The sequence below is a fragment of the Trachurus japonicus genome, chromosome 12 (assembly GCF_045865225.1).
Source record: "Trachurus japonicus isolate A0001 chromosome 12, Traja_1.0".
Classification (NCBI taxonomy): domain Eukaryota; kingdom Metazoa; phylum Chordata; class Actinopteri; order Carangiformes; family Carangidae; genus Trachurus; species Trachurus japonicus.
Genome location: NC_140918.1, coordinates 7,667,780 through 7,686,474, shown reverse-complemented (window position 1 = coordinate 7,686,474; position 18,695 = coordinate 7,667,780). Strand labels below are relative to the sequence as shown.

General features: G+C 44.0%; 1 protein-coding gene across 2 annotated transcripts in view; it reads right to left on the bottom strand.

Moving 5' to 3' along the window:
• Positions 1 to 18,695, bottom strand: part of erbin (erbb2 interacting protein) — a 52,705-nt gene that overhangs the window by 8,370 nt on the left and 25,640 nt on the right. For both annotated transcript variants that reach the window (XM_085792885.1, XM_085792886.1), the window contains exons 3-21: positions 18,073 to 18,267; positions 17,731 to 17,848; positions 16,045 to 16,123; positions 15,800 to 15,889; positions 14,401 to 14,457; positions 12,171 to 12,234; positions 11,764 to 11,838; positions 10,874 to 11,018; positions 10,035 to 10,107; positions 8,061 to 8,190; positions 7,833 to 7,948; positions 6,346 to 6,415; positions 4,501 to 4,600; positions 2,312 to 2,433; positions 1,731 to 1,904; positions 1,400 to 1,585; positions 1,186 to 1,303; positions 730 to 913; positions 140 to 635 (exon numbers count right to left, since the gene is read on the bottom strand). In XM_085792885.1, coding sequence (XP_085649011.1) covers positions 140 to 635; positions 730 to 913; positions 1,186 to 1,303; positions 1,400 to 1,585; positions 1,731 to 1,904; positions 2,312 to 2,433; positions 4,501 to 4,600; positions 6,346 to 6,415; positions 7,833 to 7,948; positions 8,061 to 8,190; positions 10,035 to 10,107; positions 10,874 to 11,018; positions 11,764 to 11,838; positions 12,171 to 12,234; positions 14,401 to 14,457; positions 15,800 to 15,889; positions 16,045 to 16,123; positions 17,731 to 17,848; positions 18,073 to 18,258 — 2,583 coding nt within the window. In that variant the 5' untranslated portion in view covers positions 18,259 to 18,267. The remainder of the gene's footprint in view (positions 1 to 139; positions 636 to 729; positions 914 to 1,185; positions 1,304 to 1,399; positions 1,586 to 1,730; positions 1,905 to 2,311; positions 2,434 to 4,500; positions 4,601 to 6,345; positions 6,416 to 7,832; positions 7,949 to 8,060; positions 8,191 to 10,034; positions 10,108 to 10,873; positions 11,019 to 11,763; positions 11,839 to 12,170; positions 12,235 to 14,400; positions 14,458 to 15,799; positions 15,890 to 16,044; positions 16,124 to 17,730; positions 17,849 to 18,072; positions 18,268 to 18,695) is intronic.

The following is an 18,695-nucleotide window of genomic DNA, read 5'->3' as shown; positions in this document are numbered from 1 at the left end:
TTCTTGCATACATCTGCCGATACGGTTCCAACATAATTTTTTGTAAAGTGACGGTGTAATTACGAATCTTTACAATTAATTAATTGTGGTGTTTAATACCACGGTTAATTGTGAAAACAAGTAATCATGACATCCCTACCTGTGGGGGATGGGGCCTTTTATCCGGAGACAGCTCCTCTGTGCTGCGGGACAGAGACATGTCACTGCTGGCTGTCACGCCTGTCGAGGCCACATGCACGCCAGACGTCTCCATCCTCATGGCCTGGCTGTTGATGCAGTCGCCGACCTGCTGGTTTCCGTTGTGCAGACGCTCCAGGTTGTCGTTGTTGAAGCCCTGCCTGCCGTCCAGGTCGTCCCGGGCCACCGAGCCGTCCAGCTGCACCATGTTGTCGGTGGGCGGCTTGGACACGTTCATGTTGATCTGGTCCCACTTGGTGTAGCTGTTCTCCATGCCGTTGTTGATCCCCTTTTCGATGAAGGCCAGCCGCGCCTCCATGGACAGGTCGTAGTCGCCCACTTTCTCCGGCGGGCTCTGCTGGGTTTTCAGGAGCGCTTGAAGGGACGTTTCAGAACCGTTACCGTTGTGGAGCAGAGGGGTGGTGTCTTTAGGCTGGTTCATGTTCTCATCTTCGTGCCTAAAACACAGGAAATCATACGAATGTCATACAACATGAGGACGAGTCTTCTTTATACTCTGTGTGTGTGAACATGTTGAGGAGTGATACCAACCGGCTTTTAGGGAGGAAGGGCATCTTCGCCTCTCTCTCGGGGGTGCACAGTGAGTTGTCCTGGCTGCTGTCCGTGGTCAGGGACACAGAGTCGGACATGCGCGACGGCGATGAGCAGTTACTGTTGTTCTGGTTGCTGTTGGCCACCGTGTCGTCCAGCAGAGAGTCGGCGTCTTTCCCGTCGTCTGTTGGATCAGAAATATCAGTTAGTGTCCTGTACGCAACTGCGGCAACACACACACACACACACAGTCTGCTGGCAGCGCTGCACCTCGGCCTCTAACTTTAATGTGAGGCTTAATGAGTGATTGGAAGCAGGTGCAGGAGGGGGCGGTACCTGAGGGGGGCGGTACCACACACACACACACACACACACACACACACACAACAACACTACAGCCCTAACACCTGACAGCGTCACAACACCACATTTCAGTGACTCAAACGAAACCTTTACCTTTTTTGTCCTTACTTAAAGTCACGACTTTGGGCTGGTTGATGGAGATCTCAATAAGAGGCGGTCTCATCTCTGCAATTTTCATCTCCTCCTCTTCATCCGACAGCTCCTCAGAGTCCTGAAGAAGAAAAACACAAACCACTTGCTTAAAGCTGCATTTTTTCAAATAAAGCCTCATTATGTACTTGTGGTGCTTTAAATAAATGTTCTCTACCTCCAGTGTGTCCTCGTGGTTCATCATCGAGCCCTCGGAGGATCTGAGTGGGACTTTTTGGGAGCTGATGGACGTGTCTGAAGGCTCTTTCGATTCCAGTGGAGCAGGATTTTGGGCAAACGTGTTGGCGGATACTTGGGGCTCTCTGTCAGCCAGCATGCCGTTGGGGCAAGGGGCCTCTATCACCTGCACAAACACAGTCCAGGGGGTGGTTTTGTGTTAAAAATATCCCTCCACTTGGATGGAGAAAGCATTGTTTATTAAAGAGGAAGTAAAGTGAGGTGAAACAGACGGGAAATGAAAGTGATGTTGCTTTCCAAATGAAAATTACCTTCACACCCACATCCTGCACGCCGATGTGGTTCCTCTCGATCGGTTTGGGATCTTTCCCCGACTCGTCGCTCGACTCATCCTCCTTCAGTCTGTGAGCCACGGACTGGGCCGTCTTCACCATGTTCTTCAGCTCGTCTGGGTACGGTGTGGGGTAGCGCTTCAGGTTTCCCTCCTGAACAAACACAAGCAGGCTTCAAATGAATATACACTAATGTATTACTGTGAAGATTTATCATTATTATTGTTAGTTTTCAATGAGATGCTACATGGAGAACGATGCACATGAGGTCCAGACACATTTATGTGAGATAAACAGGGACAGAGGATGAATGTTTTTCACAACTTAATGCAGAGAGCCAGCTGTCAAACTAGGTGAGTAATGATCCCCTATGACCCCAGACAATATTTGACATCAAAAGAAAATGGGGCATGGGACCTTTAATGTGAAAACAGCTACAACAAAGTGAGGGTTGTTGACTTGATTCTGCTACAATGGCTCTTGCAGCTGTGGTAAATCATGTCAGCGCAGTTATTTTCCTTTCCCAATTATGTGCACAGTGACAAATGTGGGACACTAACCCTTGGGGGGGTTTCTCTCTCATCCTTGTCCTCGTCACACTCAAAGGCCACCTGAGCTCTGTGCTTGCGTTGTTCCTCCCAGAGAGCCGGATTGAAGCTCTCCGAGTCAGAGTTGGGGATGTCTGTGAGATAAAAAACAAATCAAAATGACACAAAGAAGGAAAAACGATCCGTTAGGATTTAACAGAGGCTTTGTTAATCATCCCTAAGTTCGGTTCATGCAAATCTGACTTTGACCACAAGGTGGCACAAACACAACACAACATGACAGCCTGCCAATAAAGTGAGGGGAGCTGTGGAGGAACTTGAAATTCAGAAGTTTAACCCCTTTGAATTCTTGGAAGTGCTGCTCTGATAAACTGGATTCAAATGAACCGATTCAGTTCATATTCTCATAGGACGCAAACTAAACAAACACTTGTGAAAAAAAGTCATCGCTCAACTCGGTCCCACGCCTTTGATGTCACTCCTGCGTGACTCCGACATAAGGAAGAAGCAGGGCAACAATTACTGCGAAGATGACGTCACGCTGCTTGTGGTTGTAATATTGCAGCTTCCCTGAGACTCTGCAACATCATCTCTCTCTGTCTCTGTGCTCATCTGCTCTCTGTGTGTGTGTCTGTCCCATCTGACACCAACTGGTGCAACATATTTGAAACTTGACCAAGTAGCATTACACAAACATCCCATCCTGTTTTGTTTTTTTCAGAATTTGATGTCATTCTCATGAGTTTGCACACAAACATGTTTGTCGCCTGTCGTTTTAAAGCTGCATTTCAAGCTTCAGAGGGTAAATCTGTCTGTGTGGTTTCCTGTGTGAAAAAGATGCTCTTTACTTCTGCATGCAGATACTTAAAGGTAGACAAAGACAAAGAGGGGGTTACTGGTAATTAAGTCATATTTATGGATCATATTTATGACCTTTTTTTTTTAGACTGAAACCTTCATATCTACGTAGGCAGCAGGTCCTCTTTCAAAGAAACCACTGTGTTGCAACGCTATGTTTCTGCAGTAGCTCAATTTGGACCAACCAGCGGCTCTGGGGAGCAGCTCTCACATTTTTAAGTTAAGTTATCTGAGGCCCTGTAGGTTTTATTCTATAAGCTTAGAGAAAGGGCAGAGGGAGGGGAGGGGTATTCAGTTGGCTAAGTTCTGCAATCTCATTCCTAGATACCACTCAGTCCTACACACCTTCCTTTAATGCAGTGGCTTGTGGTTACCATGCAGATATATTCTGATATTGATCATCAACTATCTGATTTATTCTGAGCCGATGATAAAATGAAATTAGAATATATCAAGATGGGGTCGTCTTGCAGCTTTAACACGCCACAGCAGACTGTGAATGTGCAATGGATGGTATGAGTCACCTGGTGTGTGTGTGTACTCGCCGTATCAACAAGTAGTAAAACATTGTTACTGCAGTCAGGTCATGACTTATTCCAGCTTCTCAGGAAAAAGGAACAAGGAAACTGATAAAAAGCTTGTACGGAAAAATTACCCACCAACCCTGGAAAAATGGTATAAAGGCGGAAGAGCGGCAGAGAGCGAGCAGAGGTCACAAGTACAGTTACGTTTCTGATGGTGCAACTCACTGCTGACATTGTTTTCAAAATCAAGCAGCTGACTATCAACCAACCATCTTGGCAGTTCAAGCATGCAGATCTTGAACCACTAATTACTGTAAAGCTGAGCTGCATCAGGGTCAGCGCACGCTGTCTGCTGCAACAGGAAACCAAACCAAACTAACAGCTGCTTGACAAGAGAAGGAGACTAGTATTTCTTCTGCAGCTTCGGTCTCAGGTAACGAGGACCCTCATGAAATATTCATTCAGGGATCCCTGCAGGTCACCTCTAGGATTTCTATGCTATGGATGGTAGGTGTAGTCATGGCGATTTGATCTTGGTGACTTATTTTATTCACCTTTAAGCTTACGTACCCTCAACTTCCCTGACCTTTGCTTTTTATCTTTATAAACTGCGCTCGTGAGTCACACAAAGTAAAGTTGAATGAGTTCAATAACTGCCTGGCAGCGCTGATTCATTAACGAGCCACAACCTTTAATGCCCATCTCCACTGCTAAGAACTGATTAATGAAAACAGGTCAGAGGCAGCCTGAGCGTCTGTCACATGAATCTCGAGGGAATACAAAAGAGAAATTGAGTCTTGTTGAGTGCACAGTACTCACAGTCCTCGGTCCTGGTCTGTTGGGGGAACATGTAGTTCGTCAGCACCGTTTTGTGCGTCTCTGGATCCTCCTCTTTCTGGAGGGGGATCAGCGGCTTGGACTGTGGGAGACAAGAACAAAAAAAAAAAGTAGGTTTGAGTGACACTCGGTGCTCTCTCTGTGCCTGGCTGACCTGGGGAACAGCACGCAACGACAATGGAAGGGAAAACACATCACAACATGAATTTAATGTTTCCCTCCATCTCTGTGCAGATATTCAGACTAGCCGAGGTTCTTTCTGTCTAATCTGCTTGGACTGGGATGTTATTTAAGAGCATTGCGGTGTCTCTTCCCATCATCCATTTCTTAATGAAGCTGCGTTAAGCTCCATCAGGGTCCCCTAGGCCCCCGTCACTGGCGTCGTGGCACCTGCACAACAGTATCCTGGTGTCTCAGTGCCTGTTACCTCTCTTGGGTTTCATTTCTGCCCTGCTGACACGGCAGGTGCTGCACTCCTGACACTGACTAAGTGCAGTGAAATTATATAGCACCTTTACAGTGTCACTAATCTTTTAACAAGACTGTAAATGTGACGGAAACTACCATCTTCACACAATCTTCGCTTTACTTTTTACAATGGATCCAAAAGCCTCAGTGAAAGAACTGTTTGTACAAATAGGAATTCATGACATGGCATGATTAAAAACAGCCACATCGATAGGCTTCATGTTTATATAAAAGCTGATTAAAGACCCTGGAGACAAAAGCAAAGCCATAAAGCCCTGGTTATATGACCCTCCAGCCCCGTCTGTGCTACATCCTGTTAAGAATTCAGAAATATAAGCAGGCGACTGACTGTGGAGAGTCCTCTAAGTGATAAGAAAATCCTTCAATTTGATTCCATATTCAAGAGACAGCTGACCTGAGACCAGGACAGAGGAGAGGTGGTCTCTCTCTCTCTCTCCCTCTCTCTCTGTTTTTTCTGCAGCACTCTGATAATAGAGCTGCAGTTATTCTGTGACAATAAACATTCAAACACAGACCTACAATAGTCCAGCCAGGATGAGAAAAAAGGCATGAATAATTGATTTGTATAATGCAGCAAGAATCAACAGACTGTAATTTAGAAATATTTATAAGCTGGGAAACACAAACACACTGCAGCAGCAATGCAGTTCTCTCTTCTCCAGCCTCACTTTGCTAAGCTTGTTATAAGTAGTTCCAATCCACACACTCCTTTCCCATGCAAAGCTACGCTGTTAGAACAAAGTAGGACTCCAACCCACTTCCACTCAGACAAGCTCCAACCAGACTCAGACATTTCCACCTCTATTAGTCTTATCTTGTGTCTGGTCGAGGGCCACATGGACCGAGGCAGAAGTCCAAATTTCAAGTGCCCTGATCTCTCTACGTCCGCTTTGCTTTGCTTCCGACTACCTGCAGCTGCCTTATCTCAAAACGCTGCTTTGCTTTTCTGTCACTCAGGTTTGTGCGGACCCTCTTTGACAGGTTCGACAGGCTCGTCTGGATCACCATATCCATACTGTGGCCCCTTAAACATTTGCTATGGTCCCGACATTCATTAGGATCCTCCCACACTTTAAAGAAGAGGAGTTTAGGGTTTCACCGTCATGACCGGTGATGCCATTTAGCACATTTAGATCAAATGTCCTGGAAGTGTTTTTTGCTGCATTTTTAATGTGTTTTCCTGTGAGCTACTTGAGGGGAGATTAATTTATAGCTTAATGCAGCGGCCCAGTCACGTAAACCGCTAACATTACAGTCTCTATAGCGCAGACTGTTGTCTCACAGCTCTGAACTCAGCAGCACCTTTTGTGTTTTTATACATAATACATGTGTTCTTACCTGGTTTTCAGACAGCCACATTGCAGTCATCTGGTTCAGCTTAGTGAAGCTGTAAGGAAGATTCTTCAACCTGCAGTGCAACAAAAAAGACACACACTCACACCAGAAACTGAAAAGACTCACAGACCCTTAACGCACCTCTACATCATCCCTGAGTTGTGGATTTTATTTTATTCTGCATCAAATTCCTTGTGTGAGCAAAATTTTATCTACGAGGGCCCACTATAAAGTTAGTCAGCAGTAATATTTCATCTTTACTTTTAAAAAAGTGCAGCGAGGAGGAGTTGGCTTAACTTATTGAGTTTACTTGGCTCGGAGCAGACAGGAGGAATGGAAACCCCCTGATTAAAACCTCAATCAGGCCTCGGCTTCCAAACCCATATTCATTCTGACCAGAATTAAGATTATTCAAGCATGATGTTGTAATTAGTAGGTTATATTTCAAAATGTGTGTGTGTGCGTATTTGTAAGAATGTCACCATGACAACCAATGTGTAAATCACAAAATTGACATAGCTCTTAATGAAGCCTCAGGAATGCTGTGAGGGGCTGCAAGAAGGCAACATTTTATTTTATTTTATAATTAATATGCTGATCATTTTCTCAATTGATTAATGAATCATTAGCTAAAAATGTTAGAGATCAGTGGAAAACGTCTTATAAGCACATGAAACACAGAAAAGCAGTGATTCCACACATCTGAGAAAAGTCGAGCTGGATAATGAATTTATCTTTTTTCCTCCAAAATCTTAAACATTTTGGCAAATTGGCCCATTGCCATAATGCCTATAGTTTTAGGAGTAGGTTCGTTACCTTTAATTGTTGGTGCAAGCTATTTTTAGAACGGCGGAGCAGAGCCGCGAGCTGCTTAGAGCTACGCTACAGAGGCTAATGGGATTTCTTGGTTTTCCTCATCAAACTCATCAAATACACAATCAAACAACACCAAAACGCTCTGGTGGACAAGTTGTGACCTGCACATTCACCACGCTATGAGATAATAACAGAACGTTACCAGACAGAGTTGTTTTAGAGGTAAATTCAAGCAAAACAGCTGATGCACGTTCCTGTCGGGGGCAGTTTTTCAGCACGCAGTCTCTGCATTTGCCTCTAAAACAACTCTGTCTCATAATGTTCCGTTTTTATCTCATAACGTGGTGAATGTGCAGGTCACAACTTGTCCACGAGAGAGTTGTTGGATTGTGTATTTGATGAGTTTGATGAGGGAAACCAAGAAATCCCATTAGCCTCCGTAGCGTAGCTATGAGCAGCTCACGGCTCTGCTCTGCCGTTCTAAAAATAGCTTGCACCGACAATTAAAGGTAACGAACCTACTGCTATGACTGTAGGGATTATGGCAAAAATGTTGAACTATACCTTTAAGAATAGCAAAAATAATCCAAAACAAATGGAGGGGGGGAAAAAAATTGCATTTTGTCCTTGCACGTGACCCTCATTATTCATGCACTCTGCCAGTCCAGACTCACTTGTTGTTGCTAAGATTGATGACCTTGAGCCTCTGCATGTCGCCCATCTCCTCGGGCAAAGACTCCAGCTTGTTGGAATGTAGAAACAGCACGGTCGCATTCTTCCAGTTGCCCATCTGTGAGGGGAGCAGAGGATTCACAAGAGTCACACTCTTACAGCTGTTGCAGAGGAAACAGGCTGCACCGCTGCACACACACACACATAAATACTTTAGTGTGCACACTCACCTCATGGGGAAGCTGGGTGAGGAAGTTGTGATCTGCAGCAAAGGTGCGGATGCAGACACACTGTCCGACGGAGGAGGGCAAGGCTTCGATCTCATTGAAACTGCAGTCCAGCTCCTCCAGAGACGTCAGGCTGAGACATGAGGAGGAAGACACAGGGATTTTAACAACGTAGTGCAACTACTATATACCTTTCATTTGTACCTGGTGAGATCTCTGTAATGGTCGGAGCAACAGCTCATTCAGAGGAACACGCCAGGTCTCAGCTCTGAGTCAGAGTTTAAAGTACTGCTGCTCGTCTATAAATCTTTTAGCGGCTCTGGAGCAGAATTCATCTCTGACTGTCTGAGTCTCGTGGCTTCTCAGGTCACCAGGCAGTCACTGTGAACTGTTCACACAAGTGTAAACTAAACAAGAACAAGCAGCACCGGAGCTGGAACAAACTTCCAGAGGATTACAGGCCTGCACCAACTTCCTCACCTTTCAATCCAGGTGAAAGAAGAAGAACAGAGCCCGAAAGATTCACCAGGAATTATCCTCTATGAATTTGTTTATAGATGACGTTGGATTGCTTTTCCAAATAAATAAACTAGCCCTGCTTTAAATACTATATCGCAGCTCTGGAACATAGTACAATAAGAACTCATCCATCAAACAAGCTGGCATGACTAAGAATTATGAGACTGTGAAATGTTTCCCTATTTCTCCACAGAACACTTTGATATGTGTTTGCTGCAAAGGCAACATTACTATAAACCAACCTCCAAACACACTTGACAAGAAGCTGGGAAGTTTTCGCCCTCACAAGACCTCAGACCAACTTTGGTTCAGACCGGCTAGCGTGACAGCATCTTACAATACGAGTGAAACGCTCAGAGACATTTACACCAAAGCGGATGCGCCTTAAAAGCCTCATGGACGTCATTTAAAAACAGTTACATTTTCAAACGGAGCCCGTGTTGACAGTCGAGTGCAGTGCAGCTGGGGCTTTCTGCTGAATGAAAAATGCAAATGCACTCCAGGGATTCACATGAATGCGAAGGGAGTCGGACCTGCGGGAGGGCTATTGTGTTATAGTACCATCGAACTCTAAAAAAAAAATACCGGATCTGACTCCCTACCTGCCGTAGGGGGTATATAGACCGGGGACAAACGACAAAGTGCACCCACAGTGCACTGAATAAAATCAGCTGCGTATAAATGAGAAAAAAAAAAGAAAAAAAATCAGCTTGCTTAAGCTAAAATCCTTGCATGGGATTAAGCTAAACCACAGGCTTTGTCACATAATCTGTGTCAAAGTACACAAGGAGACATATTCTAACATAAGGGATAATTGACAGTGTTTGGAAACAATGAATGAAAAACAGAACTGCACAGCTGTAATAGGAATATATGGTACAGTGGGCAGTTACTGCATATTTATGTGTTTTATTTCTGCGAGAGTGGACAGGTTTTAAAAAAACCCAAAAGAAAACATAGATGGATTAAAGTGGAATCTAATCTTTGTGCTGGACCACAATAATTCAGAGTGGATGGAGGGTCAGCATGTCGACCTGCCTCGCCCACTATAGACGCAGCATCTGTTGACTGTGGGGTTTACCTGTCTGCTGCAGGCGGCGTCCGTCTGAGAACAGCCGCCGCTGATTTAATCTGTCAGTGCTGCATCGGAGGGTCACCGGGGCAACGATTACCATCGACTCCTCCTCAGTCAAGCAAACCTCAGACTGTTTCCATGAATCAATAAGCCAGACCCGGAGCCACAATTTAATATAGTCGTCATTCAGACTTCATAATCACGACCGTTATTAGTAACTCAATATCATTAGCCCTCAACCAAAACAAATAAAGCATCAGAACACATTACGTTGACGGGGGCAAAACATCTGACAGACGTTTCATGCGATCAGCAGATGAAAATAATCCACTGATCTCTGTCGTTGTTCTGCTGATATTAAAGCGACGCTGTGAAACGCTCACCCTCCGACTGAGTCTGGCAGGTACATGAGCTGGTTCTCATCCACTTTCAGCGCCGTCAGTTTCTTCAGTGAACCTACAGGGTTAAAGAGAGAGAGAGAGAGAGAGCAGTAGAGAGAATTAGAGAGATGCGTGCAGCAGCTCAGGGCAGTTATTGATTATCACTTGCTGTTGCACCAGAAAGAGGAATATCAATTACAGTGGTTAACTGGATTAATTCATGCTATTGTCAATACAGTAATCAACTTTGACTTCTACAGCACTGTCCATCTGGGCTCATCTGATTTTATTAGTCTGGTTTTGACTCATGAAAGTCACAATTTTCCAAGGAAGTAAATTACAAATATCCAGATTATCTGTTTGGCCAGTCCAGAGTTTATATGTAAATGGGATAGTTTCCTCTCCGTTTATGAACCAATGCAAACTCCACAGTGGTTGTTAGGAAGAAATAAAAATCAGAGAGGAGCAGTTATGAGATGCAGCTGCATCCTCATTTGTTTTATAGCATAATTCTGAGAATCCTTTACTTAAAACCCAAGTCTCCTGGCACTGCTGCCGACACTATATTATCATTGGAGAAATGGTAATTGCATCTTTTTCCTTGATGTTTTTCTTTTCAGCATGATTTCTTAAAAGGTTAGGGTTGAATTTTTCTTTCATTTTAGCTGCACAGGAGAAACATCTGGGTGGGTGAGATCATTACAATACACAGGAATTAACCCAGGAATGAAAATGCATTGGCATCCACTAAAATAAAGTTAAGGTGTTTCATAAATTTATTTTTTATATATATACAAGATGCATGTGTGTGTGTGTGTGTGTCTGTGTGTTGTGGTCCTCACCGATGGAGCCGGGCAGCTGTGTGAGGGCGTTGTTGGAGAGCAGCAGGTCCTGCAGACTCTCACAGCCGCAGATTTGCTCGTCCACCATCTCCAGGTTGTTCTTGGACACGTCCAGGTAAGTCAGCTGTTTGAGCATCCCGAGCATCTGCATGGGTCAAAACCAAACACACACAGAATCAGCACTGATGTCTTCATTTAAAATTAGGATTATAGGGTAGTAGTGGTTGAAGTTAGTGAGGTAAAAGTAACTCCAGTCAGGTAGGATCATCACAGATATGATCAACTCAAGTTATGTTTTTCCATTTTTTAATGGAAGATTATATAAAAATGAAAACAGTGGCTGTGTTCAGTTCTTGCTTGATGTGTTTCACAGACGCCGTCACTTATTAAAGGCCAGACTGTGATTACAGCTGATGCTATTCAAAGGCTGGCAGCAGAACTAATGCTTTAATTATGACCCACTTACAAACAAGCCGGTCATTTGGATGAAAAATGAATCTCATGTAACACATTCAGACTATCAAAGCGTCGTTATGAATTAATTACGTTCAAAGAAAGTCATAACTTAACAGCTGCAGATGTTTTTCACAAGGCAGTATGGGACATCTGCACACCCAGAAGTCTGCATTATTATTTTTTCTTCTGTAAAAATGTCTAATTGTGCTCATCCAGTGAGAGAATCATTTTTAAACAGCAGCTCCTCCTCCTTCGCCGCCGCTGCTTTTTCACAGAGCTCAAAGTCTGATGGAAACTGACTGTGGTTTGTTTTGATGAAGATTTAAGCAGACACTTAGTTTGAAAATCACAGGAAATAATCTCCGGATTATTTTTTAAGGGGGGAGAGCAGGCACTGAAAGTATGTGAGCAGGGAGCATGACTGTAAATCATACCCCAGGTAAAAACGTCAGTCTGTTCCCGTCCATCCACAGCTCCTTGATTCCCGTCAGCTGCTCCAACACCTCAGGCTGCACATGTAAAAAAGAGAGGAGGTTAAGTGATTAAGACGTGTGTGTGTATGTGTGTATGTGTGTGTGTGCAGAAGCGCCTGCTGGGTAGAGACAACACCGTAACTCATAAACAAGCTAAAAATGAACCGTGCGGCAATTAATTTTATTCCACTTTAATTATTGTGCAATAACATCGTTATCTTGCAGACAATAAAATGAGCGCTTATTGTTTGTGCACCTAAAAATGAAGGAGAGAGAGGGAGCAGATTAAGGAAGGAAGGAAGGAAGGTGAGGTCACCACCAGAGAGGCAGAGCCCTGGGCGCTGACAGACCGACTGACAGACACTCACCATCTCAGTGAACTCATTACTCCCCAGGTCCAACCTCTCCAGCTGCGTGAGTTTATGCATGCTCCTGTAGACACAAAGGACAGACAGGGAGTGAGATGCAAAACAAATAAATCAGATATCTACATAATAACATATGACTACTCTGATGGAAAACAATAAACTACCCTCCTATGATGAAGCAACTGGGACATAAGGTGTTTTTCTTTTTCTTTTTTAAAGATTTCTTCTCAGATTATCCGTCGGTTTCTGGGCTATACTTTTGGGGGAGCATACATGCTCTGCCTTTGTTCCTCACACTGAATAATTTTATGAGGGAATAAATAGCATTTAAAGCTCAGGCGTGACAGAAATATGCTTTGAATAATGGAAAATGTGACGTATGCTAGCCCCTAAGCCTTGCTCCAGAATTTTCTCTCCGCATTCAGGTCACCGTCTCACATTCTCTGCTACACTGTAAACAAGCAGATAAAAACCAGGACTATTCAAGTGTTTATTGTATTTAAATCATCGGCAGTGACAGAAAAGTGGAGGTGAGAGATTCTTAAAGGCTCAAGTCGAAAAAGGGAATAAGCATCACGCTCCCCGTTGCCATTTGAGGGAATTTAAGACATCACAAAACACACGCACAAGTCTCAAACAATGAGAGTTAAAGATCTGCAGGATTAAAGCGAAATACGCAGTTCACTTGGCTGCTGCTTCCGTGTCCTTGACTGAAAGACGTTTCATAAAATACGTCAGGGTCCAATGATTAAATGATACAACTCTGCATGATAAGGAACTGTGATACACAAATTAGCTTCAGACACGATAAGGGGAGAATTTGTCCTCAAGAGAGAATCAGAAAAAAAAACCCCAATGCACCAGTGCAAGAGTGGAGATGAAACAGAGATGCTGTGAAGTTACGTTCACTGCAGGATGAACTGTGTTTCCTTGCAGCGCAGCAACAGAGAGCAGGGGCCCAACAACACCACTGCTCCTCATTAAATAACAATCTCAGCCATACGCTGTAAATTATAAATACAATACAACCCCCGTTTCTATTATTATTTCTTGTCCGTGTGATATGAAAACATTAGTCATGTCGGTGTGTTTGAGCGTTCGCCAGCTTTGTCACATTCTTACCTCAAAGTTGGCAAGAACAGCAGAGACCCCTGCGTGAGCCGAGAGGGCTCTAAGACTGAGCCCTGCTGGCTCGAATAAAACATGTTCATCGGTGGAAAAAGAAACAAAACACACTGTGACTTCTGACCTCAAGTTGTGAGGAACACAGCAGCCTTCTTTAAAACACAGAGGAACGTTTGGTTTCTGCATGTGCTTTAGTGTGTGTGTGTCTATGCACCGCACGAGAGGAGAGGCCGCTGTGAAAAGACTTCTCCTGGGCCCCCCTTTTGTGCACGCACACATTTGTTTACATCTGTGAAATGCTTGTGTGTTGCTCTGGCAACGCTCCCGATAATTAGTCCTTTTCTTTGTCAGGGCTCCAGCCTTTAACAGGTCTGGCCTCTGTCACATAAACACATGCAGAAGAGAGGATCCGCTCTGAGCCCCGGCTCTGCACTGCACTTTATACACCGACCGGCCGGCCCGTCACTCAGCCAGTGGAGAGAGAATAAAAATAAATAAATAAAAAGGAAAAGTGAGTGAGATAACAAAAGGAAACTCAGCCAGAGGCAGGAAGGACAAAAAAGGCAAAGAGGGAAACGTAGTTTTTTTTTCCCTCTCTCTGAGAAAACGGGAAGGACATGAAATGGAATGATACAGCAAGTGAAGCATGAGTGACGACGGAAAGAGAAAAAGCAGCCCCCCCCCACCAGTCACCTGGAGCTTTCTCAAACATTGGTGGGACATTCAGACTCCCAGTGGCACTCTAACCTTCTCAAATGGTGAACTAACCCTCAGCGCTGTCTCAGAAGAGGATTATAAAACCTGTCACAGCAAGCAGCCAAGTAGAGGGGCTCTTATGTAACACCGTGGAATATAATACCACAGTTAGAGGTGTGGGGAGTGAATCAAGGGGGCGGAGGTAAGAGTGAGGGTGGGAGGGGGGCAGGATGGAGGACACAGCAGAGACGCTGCTGGGGTTGTGAGAGGAAGGAGACGGTGAGGAAAGAAGGAAGGAAGGAAGGAAGGAAGGAAGCGAGGAAGGAAGGATAAAAATTCATGACTGGCTTCAGGACGCGAACATGACACGACTCCTTCATTCTGAACACAGGGGAAAACACACACTTACTTTGGCAACATCTTTAACTGGTTCTCCCTCAGCTCCAAGATCTGTAATTTAGTCAATCTGCAACAGAGTAGAAAAGCCAATTAACAAGATTAAGCACTGCAACAGTACTTATGCAGTATTTAAATGACAACGTCTACGCTCTGAAATATTTTTGTCTGCCTAGTTAGTTAGTTAGTTATAACCATTCTTCTTCAGTAGTTTTCTGGTTTATCATGTGATGCACATTTAACTCAACAATCAAACACTCTGCTGTGGGCACACACAGAAAGTAGAAGATAAGTGTTAGTGAGAGGAAACAGGCCTGTGGTACTGACACCCACATGGGAACCTCATCATGTCACATGGTCTGTGCAATCGGACGTCACAACAACTGTTGTGTAAACTCCAAACAATAGAAACCACAATGAAAAAGCATTGTATTGGTATGAACTATGGATGCTACCCCATGTCTCTCTCACTATCTTTGATTATTGTATAATGTATTTATTTATTTATTTATTCATTTATTACTGTCATTGTTATTATTATTTTTTCTTCATTTTCTATTGTCCTGTCATTTTATTTTTACTTTGCCACCTTGTGGACAATTGTCCCCTGATTTGATTATGTTGTGTCAGTTTGTCACTGTAACTTTGTTAATAATAAAATATATAATATATATAAAAAAAGAAAAAACACTGTATTTACCCTACAAGAAAGGGAACTTTAGAGATAAAACACTATATATTTAATACAGCAAACATGACTGTTCATTTAAGCCTGTTGTTATGAAATAAATAACATTTTATACATCATCATTTCTATGCCTTCATACACTGTACAGGCATCATATTAGTGATACTGACAAATAGGAATTCACTTTGTGTCTAAATAGGTTATTATCAACATAATCACTATAATGTGGAGGTGACATAAGCTAGTCTTATGTCATAATCAATATTTTGTCAACACCAGCCAACTGCGCTGTAGATGAGACAGAGAGAGAGGAAATCTGTGTGGCTGCTGTAACCTTATCAAACCAGTCACTCCGCCACGTGTGTGATACGTTTTGGCGTCTCTGACCTTTTTTTCATTGCAGGAAGTCCAGAGGATTTTTAATGGACGCCTTAGGAACATTATTATTATTATTATTTCATAGCAACAGAGCACCAAAATGTCTGCGTCCTCGATTATAGGTTCAGAGACAAGTTGGTGTCATGACCCGGTGAACTACACTGCATGTGGTTTCACACAAAACACACACACTCCACAGCGCAGTTCGACATCAGATGGTGAAGACTGAGTGAACACTTTGTACTTCCTTTTTTTAAATGCTTTTATTCTTATCATCATTATTTATTGTACTTTCATTATTATTATCATTATTTTCATCTTGTTCCAAACAGGAGAACAGACCGACCTGCCGAAGCTGGCGGGTAGAAACTCCAGGAAGGCATCGTTCAGGTAGAGCTGCGTCAGACTCAGGAGCTGGGTGAAGCCTTCAGGGAGCCTGACAACACACAACCGCACAGGAATCACATCACTCACATTAAAGCCTGATAAAGCTGCTGCAAGGCCCGAAACACTGAAGCTCAAAAATGCATGGGCAGCGTTAAAGTAAAGTGTAGTTTGAAAAGCCATTACACAAGGGTGTGCTGTACTCACTTTGATATGGGATTCACGCTGGCCTCTACAATAGCTAGGACTTTGCAGTTCTTGATGTTTTCTGGGAACTCCTGGATACCTGCAGCGAAATACCCAGCACACATTACAGTAAGTGGTTTTAAAAATAGCCCCGGCTACACAACACAGATGAAACATCTGCAGTGTCGTGTCTCGACTGTTTTATCACCGCTGGCACTAAACAAATGACTCCTGTCAGAGGCAAAAAGATGAGGGATAATGCGAGCGCGGCCGTCCCTCTGGTGTTTAGCAGGAGAAGCTTTTGTGAATGTTAAACACAGGTGGTTTGCGAGCACTCTGCCGGTCGTGAGGACAAGCAGGACGGCTTTCTGCCTGACGTGTGTGTGCGCTTGAGGTACATTAAGAGTGGCTCTGCACCTTCCCTCTCTAAACAACCTCCGGGAGGAAAGCGCTCAAGGTGACATCATAAAAGAGAAGCAAAGGAAGAGGAAAAAAAAAAATTAAAAGACTGAGCGACCGCCTGTGTGTTCTCATGAAACGTCCACTGTGTGCAAACGGCGAGAAAGAGGATGTGACTGAGTCTCAAGGTTTATTTCTACTCACTTTGTTTTGTGTCCACAACACTTAGCACAGAGTGCTTTGTGAAGAAGGATAAGCTGCTTTTAATGTCAACACGGCGCATAAAGCTCTGGCTCATGAAGACACCACCACATCATTCACCATTTGTTTAGTATTAGGCTGTCTCTGCACTCACTCATTTATATTAGAATTACCTTTTTCACCTTTCTGCAGCCTCTGCTGAGCAGGCGTACTCCTCTACAGCGCTCAGCCATGTTGTGCTGCAGCCTGCAGTGTTTTACATCCAGTTGAGAAGCACAGACGTCCGAGTACAGACATGTCTGGAGCAGAAACCTGTTGCAAAGAATATGCAACAGGATGTTTTGAAAGTACTGAGAAAAATTAAAAATAGCACAGTCACCTGATTGATCCTGTGTGTCTGTGTGCAGCTGGCTATTAAAAGTGTCAGAGCTTCACACAAATCAACTCTGCAGCTGTTTTTCTACTGACTTTCGAACTCACAGTGGAAAGTTTTCATCAAACAGGCAAAAGAATTAAAAAGGACGGCGCTCTTGAACGTATTCCCCTGCTGTGAACGTATGACATCAAAGAGGTAAATGTCACACTTTCAACAAATGCTGTTAACTCCCACTTGAGGAAACCGCTGACAAGACACTTTATACTCTATGATATTCTCATAGCTGGTGTGAGGAGCAGCTCCGTGTTGCCTCAGCTACGATGCTGCAGGTCTGAGCTTGTCTGCAGCTTTTATCCGTCACATCAGAGATTTTGAATTACGCAGCCTCGTGACGTATGAAACAAGCCGTAGCACTTTACCACATAATGTCTTTTAAAGCTTATCTAAACATCTACGCAACTCTCTCCCTGGCATTTTTCTTCTGTGTTTTTTTTCATTGACTGATGGGAGTCAAGGCAGAACAAGGACAACCAGGCTAAGTTACTCTTTTGAACTTCACAGGTCGCTGCACCGGAGGCCGTCGTCAGTTTTCAGGTCTCAGCAACGCGATCTGATGAGCAGCTTTAAATGACTCATTTGACCTGCCGCTCAAAAGCTCTTGGAACTGGACGGAGAGGCTGAAGACGGCCTGAGGACGTGAGGGAAAAAATGAGTAGGCACGTTTTGCTTACTATTTTTGCTGACATCAAGCTCCCTGAGATTGATGAGGTTTGCAATCGCCGCCGGCAACACCGTCAGGTCATTATCTGGCATGCTCAGTCGGTGTAGTAACTGGCAGTTAAACAGTTGCTGGTGGAGACAGAGAAGAGAAACTTTATAAACCAAATCAATTGAACATGAATAAACAGTTTACTATTAGATGTTTAAATATTCCTCAAACCCTCTTTGATAATGAGAATAAAGTAAAGACTGTGCATCAACAATGGATGTTTTTCATAAGGGATAAACAAGTTAGGCATGCATCAAGTGTATACTCAGTGGCCTCATATACAGTACAGAACTGTGTGCCTTACTTTAGGCAGTTCCTCGATCTGGTTGGCATCGAGGTAGAGTTCCTGCAGGGTCTTCTCAAAGCTAAAGATCTCCTTAGGAACAGTCTCCAGGCTGCAGTGGGAGTAGTCCAGCGATGTTACTGTCTCCTCCTCACCCCGCAAGCAGCGGCATGGCACCAGACGAACAAACAAGCTCCGCTTGGACATCCTCAGTCCCTGGAGATATGGAAGGGGAGTAGGGGATTAGAGGAGTCAAGGAGAGGGAGGGGGGGTGGGGGACGGCTTAGGTCGAGTGCTACTTTCACATTTCAGCTTCGAGTGACCTGATCTAAGTTTTGGTGTTCGGTTAAAAAATAAACAGTCATTCAGAGCACACAGAGAGATTTTGACATCTGATCTGAGTATCTGATCCGTGACCATGTGACTGCAGTCTTAATTGTCAGAACACAACACATATGTTGTTTTGCAGAGGCAGATCACTGTCAGCAGTCTGTGTCCACAAGCACATGGAGAACAATGACTCAGGCTCTGAGGAGGAGGGGGGGGTTAAGTCACACAAAGAGTTTGGGAAAAAATGCCTCCACTCAGTCAAAACTACACATGGACATATTTTTGAGTGGTGACGACTGTGAGAACAGGCCCTC